This window comes from Chroicocephalus ridibundus, chromosome 3, assembly GCF_963924245.1.
Source record: "Chroicocephalus ridibundus chromosome 3, bChrRid1.1, whole genome shotgun sequence".
Classification (NCBI taxonomy): Eukaryota; Metazoa; Chordata; class Aves; order Charadriiformes; family Laridae; genus Chroicocephalus; species Chroicocephalus ridibundus.
The window spans coordinates 123,941,377-123,960,017 of NC_086286.1; the positions used below are offsets into that span (position 1 = coordinate 123,941,377).

Sequence of the window (18,641 nt, forward strand, 5' to 3'; positions counted from 1 at the left end):
CTATGATTCTACTGGATGCACAGATGCATTGTTGAGCAGTGCTGTCCTGCCACGTGCCAACGAGTGCAAAGCATTCATTGGCTTAAGGAAAGACAGCTCTGTGATGAGGGTGTCATTTAAAAATTAGAGATCCTTCTTGCAGTTATTTTTTTTCAGATGGATGCACACTTTGTTTCATTCAACTCCCTTTCACAGAGAAAAATGTTACTTTAAAACACATACAATATCTTTTTCTTGAATTTTTGGGAACGAACTGTTGCACCGTGCAGCCAGGAAAGAGCCTAAGTGAGAGGCAATCCACACTTTCAAGAGGGATTTTTCAAACCCACCACAGGTAACAAGACTTCCCCGTTTTTCCATCCTCACCCTTGAAACATTGTTGTAACACTTTAAAGTGTCAAATCAATCAAGGCTCTAGGCACACATTTAAAAGTGTACTGTGTGGTTTTGCTTTGCAGGTTTCAAGAACGTTTCTTCAAATTCTGAAAAAAAAAAAGTGAATCAAGGTCTACAGCATGAGAAGGGTGTAAAATGCATCCATCTTACAGCTTTCAGAAGGCTGCACGCGTTCGAGGAATATCCAGAAGTTTCATAACTAATGATGACACATTTTCAAAATGATATTAAAGTTTCTGTTTCAGCACTAAAAGGATGTCACGAATGTTGGATATCAAATCTGGGGAAAGAGCACACTCAGTCCTAGCTGCCACAGGAATTTTCTGCCTACTATTAAAAGACATTATTTTTGTAATGGCGAGAAGCAGGATACTGCCTTAGCTGAACTGGGCGTATGATAAAGTTTTGCTGTTCCTGTTAAATCACTGCACAAGTGAGAGTATTGTTGCAGTTTAGAGAGGAACTAGCTCTAAAGTAGTTTGTGGTCAGGAATTTGGACTAAATGATCACTGTGAGTCCCTTCCAACTGCACCTATTCTTTCTATTCTATTCTATTCTATTCTATTCTATTCTATTCTATTCTATTCTATTCTATTCTATTCTATTCTATTCTATTCTATTCCATTCCATTCCATTCCATTCCATTCCATTCCATTCCTTTCTAAACTGTGTACTTTTCCACAGTGAATCAGGGACCCATGATATGCGACATAATTCAAGCACCGTCCTAGAGCAGCCAGCTGTCTGCAGGGAGCTCCATCAGAATTAGGTGAGAAGGAGGAATGGGAAATGACCCCTTTCCATGGGACCTCCCACGGCAGCTCCTTGTCTGCTCTGGATCCTTGGTAAAGGTAGGAAGGGTTTCAAGTTTTTCACCTTGAAAGGTGAAACAGCCCAGGAACAGGGTGCACTAAGAGGAATGCACAATCTGATGTGGGGACCCCAGTGACCACAGGGAGCTATTGGGGAAAAGGCACACTGACTTGAAACCCCACCTGGAGCACTGTGCCCAGCTCTGGAGCCCCCAACATAAGAAGGACATGAACCTGTTGGAGCAGGTCCAGAGGAGGAGTACAAAGATGATAAAACATTTAAAGCACCTCTAGTATGAGGACAGGCTGAGACAGTTAGGGTTGTTCAGCCTGGAGAAGAGAAGCCTCTGGGGAGACCTTATAGCAGCTTTCTAGTATCTGAAGGGTGCCTACAAAAAAGCTGGAGAGGGACTTTGTACAAGGGCATGTAGTGATAGGACGAGGTGTAATGGCTTCAAAATGGAAGAAGGTAGCTTTAGATTAGGGATTAGGAAGAAATATTTCATTATGAGAGTGGTGAGGCACTGGAACAGGTTGCCCAGACAAGCTGTGTGTGCCCCATCCCTGGAAGTGTTCAATATCAGGTTGTATGGGGCTTTGAGCAACCTGGTCTAGTGGGAGATGTCCCTGTCCATGGCTGGGGGGTTGGAAATGGATGATCTTTAAGGTCCTGTCCAACCTAAACCATTCTATGATTCTATAATTTTATTTTATAATGTCTTTTGAGTCTTTTACCAGCACTGCTTCGTTGCAGCACAGCCATTTGGTACCAGAGTCAGTCACTAAACCTTTCTCATGCCCAAGAAAAGACAGTAGGTTGACCCCACATAAAGCAGTGATCATATCCATCTCCCTTCCAATATATGCTTAAATGAAAAAAAGGTGTTGGTGGAGGTCTACTTTTTACTAATTTGCTTTGTAGTGAGAGAATGTCATGGGAACAAGAGACCTGATGCAATGCCAGTCTGCAATAAACCAAGGTTTATGACGAAGATATTGAAAGCATTAATGCTATTTGTGATAGGTGAGGAAAACATTCTGTACTTCAGCCATCAAATGTATGTCCCTTTGGAGAAACAAAGAGTATGAAATACCTTAAAGCAAGCAAAAGCAGCTTAATATCTCTGTAGCACACCACAGGAAATCTTGGTTTTCCTGCTCCAAGGGCTACTTAAACCATCATCGATGTATTGATTATTACCTCTCCAGATCTTGTCTTTTCTAAGGGTACCAGTTATTCATTTTATACTAAGCTGTACTGGATTAAAATTCTGGCGTATTTCTTAGAATCATAGAATCATAGAATTGCCTAGGTTGGAAGGGACATTTCAGATCATCTAGTCCAACCATCAACCCAACTCTGACAAAACCCATCACTAAACCATATCTTTAAGCACTATGTCTACCTGTCTTTTAAATACCTCCAGGGATGGTGCCTCAACCACTTCCCTGGGCAGCCTGTTACAATGCTTGATAACCCTTTCAGTGTCAAAATTTTTCCTAATATCTAAACTAAACATCCCCTGGTGTCCAGTTTGGGGCTCCGCAGTTCAAGAAGGACAGGGAACTGCTGGAGGGGGGACAGCAAAGGGCTACAAAGATAATTAGGGGACTAGAACATCTCTCTTATGCAGAATGACTGAGGGATTTGGGTCTTTTCAGTCTGGAAAAAAGACAACTGAGGGGGGTTCTTATCAATTCTTATAAATACTTAAAGGGTGGGTGTCAGGATGGGGCCAGGATCTTTTCAGTGGTGCCCAGGGACAGGACAAGAGGTAACAGGCACAAACTTGAGCATAGGAAGTTCCACCTAAACATGAGGAGGAACCTCTTTCCTTTGAGGGTGGCAGAGCCCTGGCACAGGCTGCCCAGAGAGGTGGTGGAGTCTCTGTCTCTGGAGACATTCCAGACCCACCTGGATGCGTTCCTGTGCCACCTGCTCTAGGTGACCCTGCTCTGGCAGGGGGGTTGGACTAGATGATCTCCAGAGGTCCCTTCCAACCCCTACCATTCTGTGATTCTATGATTTCATCTTGTCCACTTGTCTTAGAACAGGATTAGCTCTTAATGTTCGTTGGAAGTAATCTGGGAACATAGAACTTGGTTTTATGCAAGAAAATGCCCTGAATGTTCTTGTGGCAAATGGGAATGTGGATCTGACCCTTCTTTAGCCAAGAAAAGCATTCAGTGAAGGTTTTCCATGCGATTGGCAAAAGCCGTCTTCAACTGTGATTGTAACTTGTGGCTGGGGTAGGTACACCTATCTGCATTGCCAGAGGCCTCTGTCTCTGCTCCCTGCCCTGAAGCATCATGGATGTGTGTGTCCAACAGCATGTATGGGCCATGTCTTATTACTTTCATCTGAACCACATCTTCCGAGATTGTAAACGTCTTTTGCAGCTTTGTCAAACATGCTACCAAAGCCAAAACAACATCCACTCGTCCAAATTACTCATTGAAGAAGTTTGTTTTGGCAAGATCAGCTTGTGACAAATCCATGCAGATATTTTATACTCTACTGATTACAAAATGACTGGTAAACAATTTACTCTATTATCTTCCTAGATATCTAAATTAAGCTTATTGACCTGGTTCCTCATGGGTGAGATGTATGAGGGCTGATTTTTACCTCATTACACAACTTCTTCCATCTTGTGAGTGACTGAGAAATCAGGTCTTGTCTTATGGGTTACAACGGGAAGGAATGGATTTCTAGACCCCTTTACTTGTAGTAAATGGAATTTTTTAGGAGATGGGGGTAATTGATCTACCCATTTCCCTACTGTTAACAATGCTGGATCAGCTATTGCATTATCATCTTGCTTGGACCTATGCTTATTATTTAAGAGTGCAGTAAATCATGTTCCAGTGCTCACATCTATGTCCTGGCATTGCTTCATTTGCTAGTAGAGATGTACCCAAATGAGAGAGCAGTATACCAGGGAGGGAAAAAGCGTTGGAGATGAATGAGAAAAAAACCCCAACAACCTAAACAATAAACATTTGAATTGTGAAACCAGGCTTTTAGCTTAATGCTCATCTTTCATACTAGAAGAAATGAATGAGTCAGAAATGTGTGTTGAAATTGCCACTGAAATGAATGAGTCAGTAATGTGTGCTGAAATTATTCTGTGCCAAACACTCTGGGAATTGGAATCTCAATTATGACAGCAGCTTCCTTACTAAAAGAGGAATGAAATGTGAAACCATTGTAAGGTGAGACTAAAATAATATTTAGTCTGACTGTTGACTGCACAGTAGAACACTTGCCTCCTAAAGGTCACAGAAGTGAGTATTGCATGTTATTTATGCTAATGGTCATTCTCTCTGAAAGAAGCCTCAAGGGCAGTTGCTTGACGACTTCTGTTTTCACCTAGGAAATCTTCAGTTTCCACCTGAACTGTTTCTGCTTATGCTGCTAAAGGATCAGGCTCCCTTCAAGACCTAATGCCAATAAAGTCACAGTTGGTGGAAGTGAACTGTATTTTACAGTAATAAGAAAGAAGGAAAATTACAACAAATTGGTCAATGAAGAATGAGTAATTTAATGATTGATACAGCAAAATCAGATATTAAAAAAATAATTTTGGAAGACACCCTTACTTCTTACTAAAAGCAGTTTCCATATGGAGGGACCTTTCCCCTTGGCTGTCTGTTTTTGTGAATTAAACCCTTTTCTCATAAAGTTCTTTTCCGTTAAAGGGCAGGTTTGGTTACACTTATTTATGCTAAGTGCAATCTTATACTATAAGCAGGATTGTTAATTTAAATGAAATAAACTTTTTTTTTGGTGGTGTTGTTTTTTGTTTGTTTGGTTGGTTGGTTGTTGTTGGTTTTTTGGTTTTTTTTTTAGTTTAAATACACTAAGCATTTTACAGCAGAATGTATGTCAGCAAAAGATACAGATTCTAAACAAGACCTGTTCTAGTGGAAAATGTGCTGCTTTCCCAATTCCTTTCGAGAACTACATAATTCAGGTAATCCTGTTTATCCTCTTGTCCTGTTAAGAGCACAATAGTTCAAAATGATGGCAAGTTAAGACTTGTTGCATGACCAAGGACTGTCTATCTATACTAAGAATGTATGAAACACATGGAACCACAGAACTTTAAACAATGGTCCTTAGACAACATTTTGGGAAAAGAAAGATGTGAGAAGTTAACCATTAAATTTGGCTGGTACCCAAATGCCGAATTTCAATTAATATCTCCACTATGTTCTAGACCATTATGCGAATAGAATATACACAGCCTTCTTCAGCTTTTCCTAGTGTGAGTCACTGGACTGAAGTTAGTCGTTCTGCATTGTGGGAGAGGCTGGATGGAATCTGTTTTTGTGGAAGAAATCACTGAGATACTGACATATATTATTTCAGTTTTGCATTGGTAGGTAGCAGGGCAGGGAACTCAACGAAGCTATGGGTACATCCAGGACACTTTGCCATGGCAGTTGGAATAAGCATCTTCAAGTTTTCAAAGCTTGGCTGAAAATGAATTGAAACAAAAAATTAATCATAAATGGGAAAAGAGAACCTGCAGTATTTCCTTTTAGAATATCTTTTCACCAATGTTTCTTTTCTCTGTATTTTTTTCTGCTTTGTTGCCATTTACTCCACAGTAGCATCCAAAACCTTTGACCACACTTACAAAATTCTTAGCTCTTTCAAGGAGGTTTCTCACAGAATTTGCGAGATGTTTTGAAGCCTTCTTCCTTTATACTACAGCCCATGACGAGAATTAGCTTAATTCAGAAACAGAAGATTGAAATCAAGTCTTGCATTATGAGACTTAACCCATATGTTTTTATTTTCTGTTAAAATTCTTAAAACTCAGGTTTGCTACTTGCTCCTATCGAGTGTGTTCCTACCTCTACCTGATCAGCCACCATTGTTCAAAGGAGGAAGAAGAAAAAAAGATGAAGTCCCCTCCTTCTCTGGCATTTCCTAGATTCAAAGATAAAAATTGCCTCTCCTGGGTATGGAAAAGCATATAAACTGCAACTGGAAATCTGGAGCTGAGATTTCTGTGCTACCATTCATATAAACTTATCTTTGAACTCATTGCAGTCAATGCGTCTTCTTAAACTAGGAAGTATTCATGAGAGTTTCCATATGGAGACCCCAAACACTGTCACCTTTAATGAAGGTATCTAGGACGTATGAATATCTTGATCATGAAGAGGAGGGCATCTGCATCCCAATGTACACCAAGAACTATCTCACATTTGTCCACCCTTATCATAGACTCCTCCTTCTCTGGTTTCACTCCACAAGTTGTCTCGCCTAGGTAAGCACCAAGTATGGTGAAGTGTGTGGTTCTGTAATAGTGCTTTTGGCCTCATACTTGAACAAATAATTTCAAAAACTTTCATTTTGCATAAATTAAGTGGGATTTTTTTAAAGCATCAACTTTACGCAAAGTCACAATTAAAATACTTAAAACTTACTGCATAATCCGTTCTCACAAGCATTAGGGCAATCACCACAGGGTACTCCTTTTTTGTAGGGCTTGGGAATTGAACTTACTAGATTCCCCCTGAAACATCAACATTAACAACATGAGCTATAAAGTCACTGTAACATATCTGAGAATAAAACTTAATTATACGGATGCATACACGTAATAATTTGCACTCAGTCTTTTCTCTCCCTCTGTCCTGTCAAGGAGGAAGGAGGTGATAGGGCAGCTTGGTGGGCTACTGGTAGTCAGCCAGGGTCAACCCACCAGAATACATCACCATGTAAATGTGAAAATTAATTTTAGGCAGTTTATGAAATCATCACTCGGCCTTAAAATTCCCACTAAAGTTTTTGGTATTAATTATACTTTTCACTGTACTGTACATATTGATAGGCCTTTCTGAACCAAGATTTCAAGTAGAATGTGGAAAATACTTATTTGTGATTTACTATTATGAGAATCAGGATTTTTAGAAAAATGAAATTTAATCTGTAAATAAGTGTCACTTCTATGAGTTTTATGCTTTTGACTGTTTGGTAATTCTTTTAGCGAGTATGTTCCTATCTTATCATATTCCTAATACACTCTTCAAACCTGTTCCTCAGCTATAAGTGATGTGCCTTATTACAAATTTCACCATCTCCTGACTAATTTTGATAATGTAACAAGAAGTTCCAGAATCAGAATCAATACTTACGCAGGGCAGTACTGGCAGACATAAAAGTACTTGTATTTACTGTTGGGACAGAAAGCGACAGCACATCCAATTTGATAAGAATTGTACCAAACCACCTGTAAGTGTAAGAATAAAAATCATGGGAGAATGAAAAATATACATTTGAAAATAATTTAAGTACAATGACATTAAAGAAACATTTACAACCAAGTTAAGCCACTCTATTTACCCTTTATAATAAAATAGAACTGCCACTTTGCTGGAAAAAACACTTTAATTTCCCTGCTTTCATCCCTGAACCAAATAACATTTAGGAAATAATGATAATTTATCACACACGTATATAAAACATTTGAGTTAAACTGTCTCAATTATACATGTTTTCATTCAATTAAAGCTGTTGAAGATGTAGGAAACATAAAGTAAAATTTTGTATCCTGTGTTTCATGCAGGTGAACAGAGGAGGTTATCATACGCCATTGTCCAACTAGAAACTCTCTGAGACAATGGAACTCTGTAATCAAGTTATTTATATTTCCTTCCTGGTTCTTTAATAACCCTATTCTTCAAGTGTCTGAGCAATTTTTAGATGTTAAACAAACAAGTTTCTTCCCTTTGTTTCTTCCTGAAGTTTTGAAATACCAGTATCTTTACTCTGTAAAGTCTCTTAGCCTGTTATTTTCATCTTAAATCTGTTACTTTGAAAGTTTTCATCTTGCTTTGACAGAATAACTCTCATGCCTCCATTGTGCTTATTCCCTTTAGATATAATGAGAGTAAATGTTACTTAGCTAACTTAAAGATATTTATTTATTCAGCCTGAAATATAAAAAAGTTACATCTACCTGAGTGTAATGGCCAATCACAGCACCTGGTGTTTTTGCTCCAGTTCCATAGGCAAAATCTTTCTCCTCATCATACCAGGCCTGAATAGCATCTGGCCACGAGAAAGGGGCAGTTGACATGAAGAGGTTTTCACCGCATACTACAGCTGAAAAGAGAAAGGTACTGAGAAATGCACAAAAGATACATGTGTGAGAAAAAGACAGCAAAAGGTGTATTATTTCCATGGAAGTTCTCATCCCAGATGGAACAGAAGAGCGTTGGGTTTTTTTCCAGTTCGGTGACACTCTTTGTCAATTCTGAAGTTGTCACTTGACCAGTTTGCAGCACGGCCAACCTGTTTGGCTGGTAGCTTGGTTGTTGACAGATCTTCTGCATGTCTGCAGATACATCTGCACAAGTGCACCACAGATTCATGACTATAATTTTGCTATTTGAAAGTTAGCAACCTAGTCATTATTCAGGTCACAGCTCAGTAATCTTGGGAAAATCCCAATAATTCAAAGCTTGCTTCTGGTACACAAGAAGGTGTCCACACTGTCTTCACCTACTGTTTTTATTCAGGTCCAACCCTACTGCATATGCATTAGTTCTCATCTGGGATTCACCTTACCAAGAACCAGAGGATTTGGGGTTTAGGCAAAAAGTATGGGGGCTGAAGGACAGCCCACATCTTATATGGAGTATAGACACAAGTCAGTCTACACCACACTGGGCTCTGATCATGGCTGTTGTGAACACAGTACATCTGTAACTTCAATATCCAATGACTGAAGCATTTATATGAGCCTCCAAGTTAGTTATAGGTTGCAAGTTGCCAGGGGATTTAAAAACTATTAGTCTTAGAAATTATACCTAGCACCACCATCTGGTTTTGGACCTTCACGCTTTGCCCCTACCTTCCCAGATAGTTTCATCCAGTACATGCAGGCTGGTGTCTGCTGTAAACTGTGTCTAGATTCTCTATCTGATGGATATTTTGGGAGAATATGCTTTCTCACTATGATTTTTTTCTCCTACTGATGAAAATAGGATATACCTCTGTAAAACTGATTCAATTGAGATGAGAATGGGATTGAACTTTTCTCTCTTACTGGATAGATTTATATCTAGAATTTTGCCTTTGTCTCATGCACCAAAAAAATTCCATTGAATATAAATGACACCTCAAAAACCCTCCCAAAACAAACAAAACCCAAAATGGTCACATCAATAACACGTATGACATTATTCAGTTAGCACTCATGCTTCACTTACTAGTTTTCCTCATGTTAGCAGGACTGTGACTTAAAGTACATTGATTGGCCCAGTTTTGGGCATTCTTTGCAGCTGGAGAAGACCATTCCTTAATGAAAGAAGAAAATATTAGTCATTCAGGAACATACCAACTAATAACCCCTCACGAAGGAATAACATTTGGAAATTACAGTTCAAATCAGAAAAAAATCATATATGAAATCCTTTTCTTCCCCCTTTTTGGAGCACGGGGGAATAGGAACAAAGTTATTATGCAGCCAGGAGAATAGAAACTGCAAAGACTGATGAAGAATGCATCGGAAAGAAATGAACAATGCCATGGCTCCTCCTTTTTCTTCTTCTTTTTCCTTTGAAAGAAAGAGACTTTATTGTTCATACACCACAAAATTTTCCAGACTCTTTTTTCCGCCTGCCCAGCTCTATATTTCTCTTGGTGCTGGCCATGCTCAATCCTTAGGAAAGGTCTGGAGAGTGAATGTGTGGCTACATAAAATAATGTGTCCTTGCAGACAGTCCTGTATCTCTCATAGAGTCCATTACACATGAAAAATAGATTTACAGCATGCAACTTACCATCTTCAACATGTTGCTGGCAGTTGGTTTTACTCCTCTCCTGAGGGCATTATGTTTGTCAACAATCACCTTTTGCTGATCTGCTCTGCTAGTTGACAGAGCATCAAAACCTCCAGGTTCCTAAATTGGAAGAACATGTTATATTTCTTTCTTATTTGAATGTAACTAAATCCTGAAACCTGTCCAGGAAATCTTAAAATATCACAATACTAATTATCAACCAAGGAGATGATCCTTGTGATGGAGGAGATGCTGTGATAAACTTTGTCTCCTAAGTATCTTTAGGAGTGCTTCCACATGGAGTAGCACTTTCAAAGGTTCCACAGCATAGAGCTTAGCAGTAATATCCACTCGTATCTGCCAGCCCTCTATGGATGGCTGAGATACCCTGGAATGCCTCGTGTGTGTGTAGACTCTTAAATTTAGGAAGCTGAATGAGAATTATTATGCTACTATTACAATTTCCTTCATGAGGTTTTGAGGAAACAGTATCTAAAAATCAGCTGAAGGCACAAATGTGCTTTTAATATGTTCCCCTTCTTCAGTAATTTAAACATGCGTATCAATGTCTTTAATTGAATGAAAATGTGGTTTAATCACGGGATAGTCACAGACTTCTTGTGGTACTTCATCAGTACATCCCACTGACCAAAAAAGTGTGCCTATGTTTTTTGTGCCTTAGATTTTCTTCCCCTCCTGCCATAACTGATAACATTTCTCAAACTTTTCATGTGTTTTCTAATTAAAAAATACGCATGTGAAGAACTCAGCCTCCCTTTTACAACCATTTTCATTAGCATGGGCAGCAGAGATTGAAAAATTATGGGGAAATATAGTCAAGTCTTAAGTCACATTAGTGTTTCTGAAGCAGAAGTATCAAAATTGAAAGTATGGGTTGGGAGGAACCACCCTAAGTGTGTGTTGAGTCTGCTCGCTTAACTGTTTGAGAGAAATCACTGATACATGTTGAGAGGATGGGACTTTAGCAAAGGGACAGGCAGATAGCTCAGGACCTGTAGGATGAGAAAGGGAGAGAATTAGGTAACCATTGTCTGTAAAACTATGGGGAATTAATAGGAAGAGGGCTGGATCTTCAGGAGATCCAGACTGATGGACTGTGAATGAGCTTCTCAAAAATATAGTTGTCTCTGACACAACTCATAAGTAACACTGACTCTATAAATGGTTTAGTGTGCAAGTGTGGAACCAGTCTACTGCTTTGAAATTAAACAGACTTCAAGGATAAATGCTTTCCAGATCCTACATATCTAATCAGACTCTTTCCACGTCTGATTGGTGTGCATAGGAAAAGCCATATTCAGACAGACCGTGAGTGCCTGGGGTCCCACACAGATATTCTGAGTACAAAACATGGATCTTACCACTCCAGCGGACAGAGGCAGCACAGCTGCAAGACACAGGAACACCACTGGCAGAATCATCTGTGAAAAGGGGAGGATGAGCATTTAATTTATTTTTTACAGAGCTTTCATTTTTCTGAATACATAATGCATCTTTCTTATGTGTATTTCCTAGCTTTTTCTCAAATAACAAGGTAATGTTTTCTTTCTCTTGTCTTCCCATTTTTAGAAGTTAAAAAAATAAAATTCACTCCCCTTCTGAATTTCCAAATTTCTATGAATCAACTGCTTTGTACTTATGTACTTATGTCTCATACTTCCTGCTGTAATCCTGAACAAATACCTGAAGTCACAGTACAGGAGGACATCAGTGCTTCCCTTCCTGTAGGAAGCCTTCTGCTCATTGCCACACTGTGGGATGTCTCAGGTGCGATGCTGCTTTTAACTTGCTTCTATGCCTGCCATTAAAAAGATTCCCCTACTCCCCATTGCCTTCTTTGACTGGACTGCATTGGTTGAAAGGGGAATTAGACACTCAGCCCACGTGTAGACCTCTACGCTTAAGTGTCCCTTACTAATGACCAGCATGTGAGCTAGGGCAGAACTGGCTGGACCAGAAATGGACCAGCACTGGCTCCTGGGAAAGACTTGTTTCAAAAAGCTTTTTTGGTTTTGATTTTTTTTAAATGACAGCTCTTGTTTATGTTGCAGGTAGTATGGAATGGCAACAGAAATGAGAGCCTTCTCTAATTGAAGAAACAACCAGCAGACCCTGTACTCCAAGGCTCTGCGTGCTCAGGAGGTTCAAGGTGCCATACCACCCCACTACCGTGATGCAGGAGGTAATGTAGGTCACTTCAAAGTTCAGGTGCCTGATTGTAATCAGTCATAGGAGTTACATTCAGCTTGTTTCTGCTTAGCTACCTTGGGCAGGCAAGCAGGTGATGACAGTGGAAGTTACTTATTTTGGCATTTTTCCCAGCCTCTGACTGCAAGGGAATTTATGGGCATGTTGCCACAGAGGTATATTATTAGCTTAACTTCTTATTTGGTTTTGAGGGGCTGCTGGTTTTAGTTTTAATTTATTCCTGGGGAAAGGCCAGTAGGATTTGCTGATCTTTCCACAACCAGCAAAGCCCCTTTACCTTGAGGCAACCAGTTTATATAAAACACAAGGTACTCCAGCTCATGGAGAACATGTGGGTAAGAAAAACTACCTTCTTCCAAATGGTACAGCAAGGCCCATTTTCCTCACCAGTTTGCTTACATTGCACTGGAGGTGACCCACAGTCTCTAGCCTGTGGGCAGGAGAGTTACTCCTGCTCTGCTAAAGAGCAAAGCCCATTGAAGTGGACTGTGACTATGGGCAGCTGTAGCTCAGAGGCCAAAAAACTGGACAGACTGGCTACATCTGTACAATTAAACTCTCACAGACTCCAAAATAGGGTGACTTATTCCAAGCGTTTATAGCTGAGAAAAGATCTAATTGATCTGGGCAAAAACCAGACTGGTAATTAACAGTATAAGTCAATGATTTCCTGTTCTTATTATTGACTTACATCACTTATATTTAATTTTGACATCACCTATGTCTCCTTGAAGTGCTTTGGGATCACAGAAGTTTTTTCTTACTAATTTTTCTACCACTTATTTCTCAGAGCCGTTACAAAACCTTGCCGTGTATATGACCTAGGTGTTCAGCAATAAAATTTATACTCCCAATAACATAAAGATTTATTCTTTTCACTTCATTTCTAACTAGAAAATAAATAGAAGTGGGGTTATTTTTAGCTGTACTCAAGTTACAAGCAAAAATACATCTTCTGAGTGCAAAACGTGATGATATGCAAATAGAAAACAACCCTTTTTGCACCTAAACCAAGTAAAAACATATTCTCTGTTTCAATGGAAAAATAACTCTTCACTGCAATTGTGAAGATTCCTATTTTGCAAACTGAGGAAGGTAACTTAAAGACATAAGCAATGTATTCATTCACTGTAGTATTTTCTATGAATTACCTTACAATTAAATATAATTGGTAATTTAATACATGATACAAGTTTCAAAATGCCATTGGAATGCTTTTTAAGACCCAGCGGGTTTCCTGCTCCAAGATATTAACATACTTTTGGCAATCCCACTGATTTCAACCAAATGCTTATAGTTTATGAGATGTAAATTTAATTGCTCTGCATTAATTTCTAGGCACTGGTCCTAAAATCAGTCTCTCTGCCCCCCTCCCCTGTTCCCCCTCCATCAAACACAAATCAGGACATGTGCCAAGACGACTGACTTTCCTGTAACTCCATCTGTGTGCAGGGATCTGCCACTGAAAGATGGTTCTTTAGCATCCCTGGTTTGTATGAGTTTAGCAAACTTGTGTGAATATGTTTTTCTCATCCCCCCTCTTTAAAAAAGAAAGATACTGCTTTCTTGCACACAGGCGGCTTTTCATCTAGTTTTGATTGTTCATCAATTTTCTCTCCCATTTCTTCAGCTTGTGTCACACTGCTGCCTATGTAATCCTTATTTTTCACTGAATAAAATCTTTCTGTCACTGCTATAAATTTTTCAAGAAGTCTTCTGACAATAAGTTGCATTTTAATACATGAAAAAAGTTGCAATACGTTAAGCAAACAAATCAATCTAAATCTTACCTTGTGTTTCCAGGAAGATCGGAAGTTTCTTCTGTCCTTCTGCAGGTGGTTGTGGAAGTGACCAGGGTTGTTCACCGGCGAGTGATTTATAGCTCTTCTGTTTCCTGATAGGACAAGGTGACTCAGCGTCACAGGTATTATAAAATCCAAATAGTGACCAGATACAAGAGGGATTTGTCAATCTTCTTCCAAGAAGGAGGTTGTTTCCTGGTGTTCCATTTTTATTTCCCCTTACCTCTTGTATTGGAAGAGATGAAACACTCTGAAATGAGTTTTGTGTGTAATGCTCCTTGTATGTGAAATTTGCAGTCAATGTGAATGCCAGGTACAAAGGCTCTCTGCTAATGATTGACGCATCCAGTCGTAGTGAGACTTGATCTTAATCTCCAGCCCATGCAAATAAACACAGCTGGCTATTGAGGTGTCTCCAGACTGACGTTGTGGTAAACAAGATGGAATCTTGTCTATTGATTTTTACATGGGGGTAAAAAAAGTCTTGGGCCTAGTTCCTGCTCATGCTATGGCTTCTTTACATCAATCCTATAGTATAAAAGTTAAAGAAGGAGATGAAGATATTTCTGTAATTGGTACTTTTACCCAGTATGGGATAAAGATTAAAAGATTATTGTGTACACTGGCATTAAAACACATATAGCAGTTTGATTTGACATTTCCGGGTACGTGGAGTAAGATGAGAATGGGTGTAAATACTGCCAGATCAGAAGGGCATTTGTGTGCATATCGAATGTTTCTGTCCACATTTAGTCTCAAGTAATTACTGACAAGAGCAGCTGTCATTGTCTGCTTTTATATAAAACGTTGCTATTTTTCTATTTAAATTCAGGTCTTCCTTCCTCAGTTCCTACTCTTGTCCTTTGTGAAGTGTACCTTCAAAACACTCTTTTACTTTTCATTACCTGGGAAACCAACATATTGGCTCTACCAGACAAAATGGTAGTGGTGTGATTTGCTGTTTTGTAATTATACGGAAAGGAACACACTGTCAGCAACTCTGTGGTTGACACCACATTGCAGGGAGCAGCCAATATGCTGGATAACAAGGCTGCTGTTCAGAGGAATCTCAAAAAGCTGGAGAACCAATTTGACAGAAATGATCTGAAAGTAAACAATTGGGAGAGACCAATTGTCTAAGGAGCAGCTCTAACAAAAAGCAGTTAAGGTTTGTTGTTGGATGACAAGTTGCGTATGAGTCAACAGTGCACACGTGCAACAGTGAGGGCTAACCATGCACTGCGTTGCATTAGCCACTATGTATCAAGAATACTGAAAACAGTGATTTTACCCATTTTTTAAGCACTTACGAAACTGTATCCAGTTTTGGAGTCCCCAGTACAAGAAAGACATTAACCAGTAAGCCTAGCAAAGAGCTACTATGTTTGCAAGAGGAAAGGCAGAGATGGACTCTTTTACAACACATATATGAGGTAAGGGCCACAAATTGCAACACTAACTACATATAAAGGAAAATAATTTTTACAGTGAGGCTTGTTAAGCACTGAAGCAGATTAACTAGGGAGGGGGTAGATTTGTCACAATTGGAGATACTCAGAACTGGACAAGGTGCTGAGCAATCTAACTGAACTTTCAAGTTGGTGATGCTTTGAACATGGTGTTAGACCAGATGAGCTTCAGGGGTCCTGAACCTGAAACAAAACTGTTCTAAGGTTGTGTGATTTTTTATATTGTTTACACTGGAAAGGCACCAAATGAGACTTGTCTTATTTTACTTGTTGACAGATAGGATTAATTAATTACAGTGGGAACCTCTAATTGTTATATGAGAAAGCAAATGGTACTAGCATAATTGTTATAACCATCACTAATGAAAAAAGGTTGCATTCAGGTGGTCAGTGAACCATGGATCCTAAGGTAAAGACTAGATCCTATTGTGCTCATGTCATTCATATATCTGGCTAATATACACTGAGAGCTCGTGAATCAACTCCCCATTCAAGTGTAAGAGCGTCTATAAACCCAAGAGAATGATTCAGAACAACATCCTATCCTGTAGCACGGGATTTAGAGGGCTTTAAACTGGAGCTGCTGGGGGAGTGGAACTTCAATGCATCCCACCTCTACCAATATGATGCTAATGCCAGCAATAGATGCCCAGAACCTGGATAAGAGTAACAGGTCAGTAGGAGAGCACCTAGAGTGCAGCTTAAAGGAAAACTAACCACTCCAGACAGCAAATTATCTTCACAGGGGGCCCAACTTAAATGCTTCTATGCAAAGGCTCATAGCATGGGGAGTAAATGTGTTGGTGGATAAGGGAAGAGGAACTAACATCATCTATCTGTATTTGTGCAAAGCATTTTGACACTGTCCTGCATGACATCCTTGTCTCTAAATTGGAGACACATGGGTATGATGGATGGACCACTTGATGGATAAGGAACTGGTTGGATGGCTGCACTCAGAGTTGCAGTCAATGGCTCAATGTCCAAGTGGAGACCAGTGAAGAGTGGTGTTCCTCAGGGGTTGGGACCAGTGCTGTTTAACATCTTTGTTGGCGACATGGACAGTGGGATTGAGTGCACCCTCAGCAAGTTTGCCGATGACACCAAGCTGTTTGGTGCAGTCTACACACTGGACGGAAGGCATACCATCCAGAAGGACCTGGACTGGCTTGAGAAGTGGGCCTGTGCAAACCTCATGAAGTTCAACCAGGCCAAGTGCAAGGTCCTGCAAGTAAGTCAAGGCAATCCCAAGCACAAATAAAGGCTAGACAGAGAATGGATTGAGAGCAGCCCTGAGGAAGAAGGATTTGGGGGTGTTGGTGGATGAGAAGCTCATCATGAGCCAGCAATGTGCGCTCACAGCCCAGAAAACCAACTGTATCCTGCCCTGCATCAAAAGAAGCATGGCCAGCAGGTTGAGGGAGGCAATTCTGCCCCTCTGGTGAGCCCCCACCAGCTCTGTGTCAAGCTCTGGGGCCCACAACATAAGAAGGACATGGACCTGTTGGAGCAAGTCCAGAGGAGGCCACAAAGATGATCAGAGGATGAGAGCTCCTCTCCTATGAGGGCAGGCTGAGATAGTTGGGGTTGTTCAGCCTGAAGAAGAGAAGGTTCCAGGGAGACCTTATAATAGCCTTACAGTACTTAAAGGGGGCCTACAGGAAAAATGAGGAGGGACTCTGAATCAGGGGTTGCAGTGATGGGATGAAGGGTAACGGTTTTAAGCTGAAAGAGGGTAGATTAGATATTAGAAATAAATTCTTTACTGTAGGGGTGGTGAGACACTGGAACAGGTTGTCCAGAGAAGCTGTGGATGCCCCATCCCTGGAAGTGTTCAAGACCAGGTTGAATGGGACTTTGAGCAACCTGGTCTAGTGGGAGGTGTCCCTGCCCATGGCAGGGGGGTTGGAACTAGGTGATCTTTCAACCCAAACCATTCTATGATTGTATGATTCTATGAACAACATTTCTGTGAATAGAGATTCTGTCATGACACTTCATAATTTTTTCCTATAGCTTATTGTTGTAGAATAATAGAATCGTAGAACAGCCTAAGTTGTAAGGGACCGCGAAAGACCATCTGGTCCAATATTCTGTGTGAAAGGAAACCTAGATGAGATTATCTAGCATCCTGTTCAATCGCACCTTGAAAATCTCCAGTGATGGAAAATCCACCATGTCCGTGGGGAGGTTGTTCCAGTGAAAGATTGTTCTTGCTCTGAAAAATTTATTTCTTACGTTGAGGTGAAACCTCTCCCAGTGCAATTTGTACCCGTTGCCCCCTGTATTCTCTATGTGACTCCTTGTGAAGAGACAGTCTCCATCTTCATCGTAGCCTTTAAGTCCTGGAATACTGTGATGAGGTCCCTCCTGAGCCTTCTCTTCTCCAGGGAGAAAAGACCTAACTTCTTCAGTCTTTCTTCAGAGAGGAGGTTCTCCAGTCCACTGAACATCTTTGTGGTCCTCCTTTGGACCGTCTCCCGCATGTCTGCATCTTTCTTGATCTGTGGATACCAGAACTGGACACCATACTCCAGATGCAGCCTGACAAGCAGTGAGTAGAGTGGTGTGATGATGCCTGTATCTCTCCTAGCTTCTGAGGATGCAGCCCAGGATCCAATTTGTCTTTGTTGCTGCAGTGATGCACTGCTGACTCATGTTCCTCTTGTTATCCACCAGGACTCACATGACCCTTTCAACAAGGTTGCTCCTCAACCACACAGATCCTAGCCTGTACTAGTCTCTTTGGTTATGATATGATATCATAACTCTCAGACTGGGCACAGAGCTCCAGTTCCTCCTGTTTGTTGGCTTTAGCTTGTTTATGAAGGACTTCTACTAAAAGTTTTCTAGCGGAAGGATCACCACCTCCCTGTATACAGGGGACTTGACACCTTCTCCACTTCCCCCTCCCCCAAATTCTAAAGCAAAACTAACTGCTAAAATGTGTATCAGGGATGATATAAGGTGGCTATATCAAGTGGTTTTATCTTTACTCTCAAAAACATGCATTGCATAAACACAGGCTTAGAAATTGCCTCTCTGGCGCTAGAGTTCAATCTCCTATTAGAGGCCAATGATACTATACATCTATTTTCATGAAGCACTTCAGTATACGAAATCTA

The 18,641-nt window shown here is 40.3% G+C and overlaps 1 protein-coding gene across 1 annotated transcript in view; it reads right to left on the reverse strand.

Annotated features, from left to right (window-relative positions):
• Window positions 1–18,641, reverse strand: part of CRISP2 (cysteine rich secretory protein 2) — a 92,753-nt gene that overhangs the window by 40,399 nt on the left and 33,713 nt on the right. The window contains exons 2-9 of the mRNA XM_063330926.1: window positions 14,036–14,139; window positions 11,399–11,458; window positions 10,017–10,136; window positions 9,444–9,531; window positions 8,189–8,334; window positions 7,365–7,459; window positions 6,654–6,742; window positions 223–281 (exon numbers count right to left, since the gene is read on the reverse strand). Coding sequence (XP_063186996.1) covers window positions 223–281; window positions 6,654–6,742; window positions 7,365–7,459; window positions 8,189–8,334; window positions 9,444–9,531; window positions 10,017–10,136; window positions 11,399–11,458; window positions 14,036–14,139 — 761 coding nt within the window. The remainder of the gene's footprint in view (window positions 1–222; window positions 282–6,653; window positions 6,743–7,364; window positions 7,460–8,188; window positions 8,335–9,443; window positions 9,532–10,016; window positions 10,137–11,398; window positions 11,459–14,035; window positions 14,140–18,641) is intronic.